Genomic DNA, 9,902 nt, shown 5'->3' with positions numbered 1-9,902 from the left:
GGAAGGCTTTCCAGAAGGTTTAGGAGTGTGTTTATGGGAATTTTGACCATTCCTCTAGAAGTGCATTTGTGAGGTCAGGCACTGATGTTGGATGAGAATGCGTGGCTTGCAGTCTCCGCTCTAATTTGTCCCAAAGGTGTTGTATTGGGTTGAGGTCAGGACTCTGTGAAGGTCAGTCAAGTTCCTCCACACCAAACTCGCTCATCCATGTCTTTATGGACCTTGCTTTGTGCACTTGTCTACAGTCATGTTGGTACAGGAAGGGGTCATCCCCAAACTGTTCCTACAAAGTTGGGAGCATGAAATTGTCCAAAATGTCTTGGTATGCTGAAGCATTAAGAGTTCCTTTCACTGGAACTAAGGGACAGAGCAACCCCTGAATTCAATGATTTGGAGGGGTGTCCTTTTGGCAATATAGTGTATCTCCAGGGAACAGTTTTAAGAATGACATAATAAAATGTACTCACAATTACAACACAATGACACTCATTTATTATTATTAAAGCACAGAACAGAACACTGTCAGCATTACAGCATCTTAAAAAACGTACATTACAAATGAGAAAATAAATGACCTGTTTTGTTTAAATAAATAACAGGTGATATAAAACCTGTACAATAAAAAGTTAGAACAAATAATAGCAGATGCCTATATACAATTAAGGTACTTATTTTTAAAATGTTTTGATTGTAGTTTTACTTATTGTAATTAATTGTGTTTTTTGAGCTTATAGCGGACTTTCAAATCCCCATCTGGTTGAAGCATTCCGAAGCCGTAACGGTTGGCGTCCACTGGTGGCATGCTTGCATTGCAATCACACAGCTCAAGGTCAAACTGTGTCAGAATCATGTGCACAACCCTAGAAGAAGTAGGTTAAGATGATTAGAAATTAATAGTTATCAAAGAAAAGATCTGAAGCAAAACTCCTGAAATAGTCTTTTCATTCTCATGTATGTTGAGAAGAATGTAAGATGAGTGGCATAGTAAACTTGGTACAGAATAGAAATGTAAATAATACTCCATAGTAATGTTAGATATGCTATTTCAGTTGTCTTAAGCATATAACTAAATTAGAAACAATGGCTTGTTTATACTCACTGTTTTAAAGCACAAACAGCAAAGTCACGCCCTGGACACAAATTGCTCCCTGCTCCCCATGGCATGGTACCATATTTCATTTGCAGCCCCTCTTTACAGAACATTGTTTCATCAGAATTTAGGAAGCGGTCAAACTTGAATTTCTGAAAGAACCAATAGCAGACTCAAACACCTCAAAACATCTCAAAAAGTCTGGTAAGCATTTAATGTAGACACTTGACATGCAGTATGTTTTTTGGTGGTGTTTGGATGTTGAACCATATCAGAATCATTATGGCAAAATTGATTTGGCCTTTGGGAATGTTTGAGAAATCCACGTTACTTAATTACTAAATCATCTTAATGCTGTATTGATCAGTAGAAAGTACAGTGATCAAGTATGTCAAACAAAAATGAGGCCATTCAGCGCTGCAGCATGCAAATTCAGCACTTATAGCAGCTAAAGTATTGTTCAAAATGTCCCACATGTTAAAGGAGACAGTGGCCCTGACAACCCAAGTTCTCTCTTTTCTATTTTTCTTGCTTTGGGATTAATAACTGCTGGCCTAATCCTAGACCTCTCTTTAGATTTGCTTTATGGCTTTTACAGACTTTTTACAATTACAGTTACATACAAGAATATTTACAACATCTTGGTTTGATTGATTTAATGTGATTTTATGAGAATATAAAATAGACATACATACATACATACATATATATATATATATATATATATATGCATAGCAAAACTTAAAGTAGTACTGATTTATGGCATAAGTTGTTCTTGCTATTAACATTGAATATAACTATAAGAGAAATAGTAAATTAGGATTTATCATTTTATGACCTATTTTACATCTATTTTCATCTAACCTTAAAGTATAATAATTACTTGTAATTAAATCTGTGTTGCCGCTCTTTGAACTAATCTGCTTATTTTCACTCTGTGGTCATGAGAACCAGATGCTTTGCAGAACCCTCAACTAACAACAGAAACAACACCATGCATCTCAATTACTGCTGCAATGTTTTAATAATGTCTTGTTTTAACAACAGACATTATGGGAAATTAAAATTATGTAACACTGCAAATGCTAAAGCTGTCTAAAGCTTTGTTAAGCTATAGTTATACCACAACACAGCTGAATTCTTGATTCTGATTGGTCAGAAGGTGTGCATTATTTTAGTATAACAGCATGGCTCGAACATTAATACTGGCTTTAACATGAACATTAAAAACATTATTGTTCCTATAGTAAAAGCTCATACACAGGGATTTGTATGACATTCCACATAATCTAATACTAATAAACAACAAAACTTTTTTTACTAACTAAAACATATGAGGATTATGCTTTTTCTGTAAACTGCCAAGCTGCATTCTTTGAGAAAGATAGCGTGAAAGAAAGAGGAAGAGAGAGAGCAAATAATATACTTTGTTGTGGTAATGGCATTCTACTTCATGTCCTGCAGCATCACACATCTGTGATGTTATTCCTGACATAGTGCTATACTTGGAACCTATAAACTAATCCAGTTAACTTTTAAAGCATTGCTACTGGTAATATGATGGATTATAAATATAAATAATCTGACAGATTTATACATTTTTTCAATGACAAATGAAAAAATTGTACTGTTAAATGTATCTGTTAAAAATGGCTAAACAGCTAAAGAATCAATATATAAAGTTCAGAGAAGAGAAAAAATGTGAAGAGGACAGCTGGTTGTTGAGATTACCTCTGGCTCATGATGAATCTGAGGATCCATCTGTGGACTGAGGAAAGGGAAGATACAGAGGCGATCTCCCTTACGTAGAACAAATTCTTGGCCGTTGCTTAATTTAATTGTTTTGTCCTGCATCACATCTCTGGTGATGAGAGCAGCTGCTCTGAGGCGCAGCGTCTCCTTCAGAACACTGTCTGTTACAGCAAACACAAATGTAAAAAATCATATTATTCCAAGGATGCAGGCATTAGTATACAATGACATAAAAACAAACTATTTCAGTAATACATATTATTCTATTACTATAATATAAAAAACACAGCCTAAATATTTTCTTGTGCACATTTCACACACAAGGGTACACACTAATCTTTGTTTTTAATGTGACTAAATGTACTATCACTGAAACATACTTAACACTGGTGTGTCCTCTGTCTTGTCCAGGGGGAGGTGCTGTAGGCTACACAACTCCGCTTTCACTGCTTTCAGAGCCTCTGGGTGAGTGAGTAAGAAGCCCAGCAACCAGAATGCTGCAGGGCCAGCATTCCCCTACACACACACACACACACACTTTTTTGTCAGTCCATTATACAATGCATCTACAACCTGCTTTCCCGTAAGCACTGACAGTTCCTCAATTTTAGCTCAACCAACAGCAAAAAAAACATTCTAATCACCATCTGAAAATGTCATGTATGATAGCCTGCTGATCGAATAATGTCACCAAACTAACTCAGACTAAGATATTTATCATTTAGCTTTCATTTAATTTTGTAAACCTTCTTTACATTGCCTTTATTCAACTAAGAACTGACACAACTAAGGTTGTGAAAACGGACACTTAGGCTGATGTAAGACAACTGGTGCTAAAAAAAAAAGATATGTAATTTGAATGATCCCAAAGAATTTGCATAACTGTAAAATGTGTTTTGTTGCCATTTCACTTGTCAGATTACCAGTGCTGGATAATCTATGAAAGCTGTCAAGCCTCACAGAAATTGCACAACAGTAAACATTTGAGATTTTCTACACACCTTGACCGACACGGCTAATGAAAGACATTATTATTAATTTCTACGAATGCAGTTCTCTCTCCAGCTCTAGTAACATTAATCCTGTAATTCATTCTCTGCTTACTTATATACTGATCATTATACATGTACAGTATACAGTATCTATATGTACATCGTCACTGTGGCTGAATCTCCTCCTCATTCACCCAGGTCAGTGACATGTTTTTCATGGTGTATAGACAGGCAGAAGAACCAGCAGTTATACAGAAAATATCTATTCAATCATTATGGCAGCAAGGAACCTGACACTGCTGGTGACTAACAGAATATGCAAACTTATTTGAATATATGTGCCTGAGGGATTCTTTGGACAGACTGTCCTCCAGAACTATTGGCACCCTTCATAGATAATGATGAAATTCATTTTTAAGAACAGTATTTGCAGTAAATGGTCTTCTGAGCCCAAGCATAAATAAAAAAGTAGGGCGAAAATTTGCTTGCATTTATGTAACATATATTTGATAATATCATTTTAATAGAAAATCTAAATTGTAATCACAAAGAGTTTTTTTTTGGTTATATCAGTTTCTCCTGTTGTTTGGGAAGAAATTTAGAAATTGTGCATAAGCTTTATTCCTTCCAATAATTTCATAATGTACAGAATCAGATTCTTTAAAGTCTAAAGGAGTACTATCAGTTCTAACCTCCATATTATTGTTGATTTTGAGTGCGGTGTGATTGGGGCAGTAACATGTAGTTGTACTTTTTACTGTTTGCAACTACTGCATCATACTCCTTGAGTCTGACACTTAAATAGCTCTGTGACATTCTCTCTTGTTCGCACTGTTTCTCAATCACACCCTCTCTGTCACACACACACACACACACGGGTTCATATCTAGATCCAAAATCTAGATTTTTTTTTCTTTTTATGTTTCTTTTAGTATTGCACATATAAAAGAGGGCTTAGGGGGAAAAATCTATTATGAGTTTGGTCATGTATATGTGTGCATGTGAAAAACACCACCTGTGTAACCCACAGCTGCAGCAGCATGGCTCGCCGCTGGGTCTCTGTGTCCAAGCCTTGCTCTTTTAGATGCTGTAAGTAGGTCTGCATCCACGACTGGGTCACAGATCCCGTGAGAAAACAGTTTGGAGACAATAGTTCCCACAGTCGCTTTCGTGCTGAACTGGCAAATTTCAACTCATCTAACATGCATTTACATGTGCATGCACACACACACGCACACACATGCACATACATGCACACACACACAAAAAGACATGAACACTTAGGTGAGGTTTCATGTTTCAAAAAAAGGAACACCTTCTGTTCTTGTTTTCTCTACCTTCTTTCTAATAATTATGAGAAAGACAAGAGTTCTTCAGAATACCTCTAGCTGCAGCACGTCTTGCCAGTTTTGGCAAAATCTTGTCAAACCGTCGAAACTCCTCATAAACATCAGTGAATTTAGCAGTATTATCATTCTCTGTGCTAAACATGGTTTGATATCCAGCCCTAAAGAGAGAGAGAGAGAAAGAGATCAATATTCCAAACATCAGATTACTCTGATGCTTTTTTATGTAATGTAGTGCAGCAGTACACATCTGTATAGTTCTGGTGACCTAAGATAGCCCTATGTGTAAGACAGACAAGACACACCCTGCAAATTCTTAGGTAAACAGTCAGGGTTTCTGCAGGTATGAGTGTGTGGCACAATTATTGTAATTGTTGGTACGCAGAATATTTAGGGTCTTACATTTCTCTTTTGATTGCATAATATTGTAAAAGCTAACATACTTGAAAAGCAAACTGTAACAGAAGTCAAACAGTGTGTCCTTTTTCCATTCTGTTGGGTTCTGTGTATCTGCTGAAGCTATGAGGAACTGGAGATTGTTCCGCATTGTGCTGCAGAGTCGAGACAGATTTGAGCTATTAAAGTATCTGAAAACACACAAAATACCACGCTGTCATTAACTGATATTAATTTACAAAGAAATTGCTTGCCAGATATATATGGTATTGTAGGTATATATATTATATTATAGGTATAAATATATATATTGTAGGTTCTGTAATAAGTATCGGGTCTACAGAGTTTATCAAACAGAAAAATATACAGTACATTCATTTTATTGAAGCGTGTACAGTTAAAGAATGAGTTAGTGATACTTAAAAATGCATTAGGGAATGGTGAATCAAATTTCAAACACCTACTGGTTTACTCTCTTTCTCTCAGATACTGGGTCATGATTAGGCAAATGAAGGTTGAAGATTCTGTCCATTAAAAGCTGGCTGTAGCGAGTCAGATCAAACGATTTGGTGTCTGTGAGCACAGCATCATAGCAATTGGAATCCAGTAGGACAGTCACATAATTACCAGCCACACATACCTGAAGATCAAATCAGAAGTGTAAAGTGTAGAGTAACCAAGTCAAAAGGTGACACAAACAAAACTCAACAAGCCACTAGTTTCCGTTTCGTTGTACTCTGTCAAAAAGTACATGATGTCATTTCCTCACAATGCAGCTGAAATGCTGACTAACATTCATGTGTTCGACGACAGTCATCCTGCAAAATTACAGTGAAACTGCATCTAGGAAAAACCTGAAAAGTTGGTTGTGTTCCTGGAATCAGATAAAGAAATAAGGAATTCCTGACTGTTTTAGAACATTACTGAAGAAGTTTCTGAAGACAGGGTAGTTTGCAAGCAGTGTTAAATTTGCTAAACATACACCACAAGAAGACACTATTATGAGTTACAGTGTCTAAACTAGTTATAAGACTAAAAATGCAATGGTCATAGTGGTCATTCAAATCACTGTCTCGTTTGTAGAAAGATGAAGCATTGTGCAGTGGCCAGATAGGACAGAAAATGACATTAGTTTAGAAAGTAACTAATATATAAATAACTGGCAGAAACTTACTGTAAAAATGTCTCCATGCTTATCCTTCATCTTTGTTAAGAACTTGGCAGCATCTTTTCCAAACTCAAGTGCATGACCAAGCCACGGAAATATGCCTTTGTCCAGCGGAGGCTCGTTTTTTTGCCTTTAGAAAGAACAAACTACTTGAAATACAATTACTTATAAATTAGCATTATTGTGGCAGGCTTTGGTTATAAAAATTGGTGTAAATTGTAAATTGGTGTTTCATTTCCTATGCATCTTACTAATTAACACACAACACTAACATCTCCTGGACAGTACTATGTGATGTATGTAGCTTTAAGCTCGTGCACCTCAGTAAGCATGAACACCACACAGCTGACCATGTCGTGTTAGTAAACTCACCTCGTGCGCCTAGTGCGGAGTAAAAGGACAGCGGAAAGAAGTCCGATTGCCACGAGCACCAGTATCCACGTCATTGCGTAAAGCTCGTGCACCGTGTCTTCTGGTCAGTCAGATCAGTGTTTGTATTGTCAGCAAGCGATCGTATTTAAACAGCAGGGACATTAAACACAACCACGTCACTCATGATTACGAAATCAAGGGAAGAACACTGAGTGGGCGGGGCTTTCGATAACCGATTGCTCTTCGTGGTCACGTTGACTGTGAGGTGACACATGAAACGAAACTGACGAAATCACTTAAATGGTGTGAACAAGAAAAAACATTTCCGCCAGAGTGGACTGAAGATTTCCAGCCCAAAAATGCCAAGCCAAAATGCATACTGCGATTACTCACACAATAACAAACAGAAAAGCCAAAACAAATGGGTGAGTGCAAAGGGAACTATACACACACTACTTTAGCTACCTGTATACGTTTTATTTAATGATCAAACATGACATCAGAATTGTATAGCAGAATAATAGTGTATAAACGCGCTTACCTTTTTATAGGGCCTTAATGCAGAGAATCTTTGCAGAGCTGATGAGAACATCTCTTAAAATATTATAAAACGGGTCACTCCCATTCTTTTCAGTACGACTTCCTATATTAAAGCCACTTTGGCATGATGATGATGGTGATGATAAAAAAACACTTGCAGCTTTGCTAATAAATGTGTGATATTGGCTTAATGAGTACAACGATTACAACAACCCTCCAATCAAGCTATGAAGTCTGATTGGACAGAAGTCTCCTCACCTTAGTGGCTAAACTGAACCATATAATTAAAAGTCAACATTACATATTATACTTTATTGTAAAGTTCGTTTGAATGGAAAATTACAAAATATCATGTTTATAATCAAGAATAAAAACCCGCCAGTTGCATCAAAAACCAGCCCAAATTTTATCAACCCAATGCCCAGTGCATTTTTCTCGGTTAGACCTGACCAAAAGGAGCCCAGTTGGGAGGAAACCCGCCCAATCTGGCAACACTGGAGTTAAATCCAAACCATCATATTTATTATTTGAGCCTTATTTAACTTTCCCCTCACAGAACACAAAGCAGTATCGTTACGTTAAAATGTAGAATTTTCCCCAGTTTTATTAAAATTGCAGTCAGAGTGGGGGTTTTCGTTGCTGTTGTTGTTTTTTCATTATTTATATAATTTTGTATTTTTGCCACCATTTATATTATTTAAGGATATTTGGCTTTAAATGTACTTATTCAGTTAAAGTTCGTTAGGTCCATTAGGCTTTTGACTACACAAGAACTAATGTTCCTTGCAATAGTTAGTTAGTTAGTTAGTCTTTTGTTTAATAGTTAGTTTGATTTCTTAGCATTGTAAACGGGTTTGTTTTTTTACTCTGTGTAACAGGAAAAACTCATTAGTATTTGTTGATATTTGTTTACTGCATCTCTAGTGTGATGAACTGTACCATTTTGGCTAGGAATGTAATACGTAATAATGCTGATGTTGTATTACAGAAATTGAGTAGTGAAGACTGCTGACAAATTAAATGAAATGTTTACAAAAACAGGAATACAGACACTCTTTGAGAACCCTCTAAACTTGTGCAAGAACAGTCTAACAAAAAAAATAATTGTAGTAATGACAGATAATTGCAGTAAAGTACAAGTACAAAATGATTGCAGACAATAAGAGTAATGTACAATAGTGATCATGGTGACTAATGTTAATGGATAGTTCTTAGGTGGAAGCCGGCAGTTAACACTTAGAAGACTAGTTCAACATTAATACAGCTGAAGGGAAAAGACTGACTTTTGTAGTGTTTTTCTGATGGCAGACAGTAGGAATGAGAGGTGTCCTTGATAATACCTCTTACTATCTATTAGTAAAGCTTTAGATACATTATATTGCCAAAGGTTTGGGACACCCCTCCAAATCATTGGACTCTTGTGTTGTTTTCCAGGGGTTTGGCTTGGCCCCTTTCATGCTCCCAACTTTGTGGGAACAGTTTGGGGCTGGCCCCTTTCTGTTTCACTTTCTCACTCATCCATGTTTTTATGGACCTTGCTTTGAAATTGAGAGCATGAAATTGTCCAAAATGTCTTGGTATGTTGAAACATTAAGTGTTCCTTTAACTAAAACTAAGGGGCCAAACCCAACCCCTGAAAAACAACACCTGAATTCAATGATTTGGAAGGAGTGTCCCAAAACTTTTGGTAGTATAGACTACATGTTTGTAATGTTGAGCAACTGTGTTCCAATGATGTAATGCGTTCTGGTAAAACAGTGTTGTAACATTCTGTGATTCAGTTTATAAGGACGCTTACAATGGTACATAGTAATTTGCCATTATCTGAGGAGCAAGGTGAGCTTTCTTCAGGCTTTTTAGAAAGTACAAGCACTTTCACATATTTTTTTTTGTATTAGAGTGCAATTGTTGAGGTTCCAGGAAAAGTTAGTAGAGATGTTGGCACAGAAAAATTCAAAGCTAGAGACACTCTACCTCAGTCCCTTTAAAAATTGGCTCCTTAATGACTTCCAGTATTCCATATTCAGTATTTAGATCCTGGTTTTATGGGTGTTAAGATCAAGGTTGTTTTTGTTACACTATGTTACCAGATGCTGAACCCCTTCCCCATAGGCTGTCTTGTCATCGTCTCTGATCAGGCCAACCAACTTAGTGTTATCTGTGAACTTGATTATTATGTTGGAGCACAGGAATGCAGTCAGTAGGGAAGAATGCAGGGAGTAGAGGAGAAAACTCAGCATTCAGCA

General features: G+C 36.6%; 1 protein-coding gene across 2 annotated transcripts; it reads right to left on the bottom strand.

Annotated features, from left to right (window-relative positions):
- Window positions 1-469: 469 nt before the first annotated feature.
- On the bottom strand, window positions 470-7,303 carry ptgis (prostaglandin I2 (prostacyclin) synthase). 2 transcript variants are annotated; one of them, XM_058404009.1, is made up of 10 exons: window positions 7,117-7,303; window positions 6,751-6,874; window positions 6,041-6,216; window positions 5,624-5,731; window positions 5,217-5,341; window positions 4,850-5,031; window positions 3,223-3,358; window positions 2,822-3,003; window positions 1,100-1,242; window positions 470-860 (listed from the first exon to the last, which is right to left on the bottom strand). In XM_058404009.1, the coding sequence occupies exons 1-10, from the start codon at window positions 7,188-7,190 to the stop codon at window positions 710-712; spliced, it is 1,401 nt and encodes a 466-aa protein (XP_058259992.1). In that variant the 5' UTR covers window positions 7,191-7,303; the 3' UTR covers window positions 470-709. The 2 variants fall into 2 exon arrangements, with proteins under 2 accessions (XP_058259992.1, XP_058259991.1); XM_058404008.1 differs by having other exon boundaries at window positions 5,624-5,767; window positions 7,117-7,301.
- Window positions 7,304-9,902: the final 2,599 nt, after the last annotated feature.

This window comes from Hemibagrus wyckioides, linkage group LG11 (assembly GCF_019097595.1).
Source record: "Hemibagrus wyckioides isolate EC202008001 linkage group LG11, SWU_Hwy_1.0, whole genome shotgun sequence".
NCBI lineage: Eukaryota > Metazoa > Chordata > Actinopteri > Siluriformes > Bagridae > Hemibagrus > Hemibagrus wyckioides.
The sequence above is the reverse complement of the archived record's forward strand: the minus strand, read 5'-3'. Positions and strand labels throughout refer to the sequence as shown.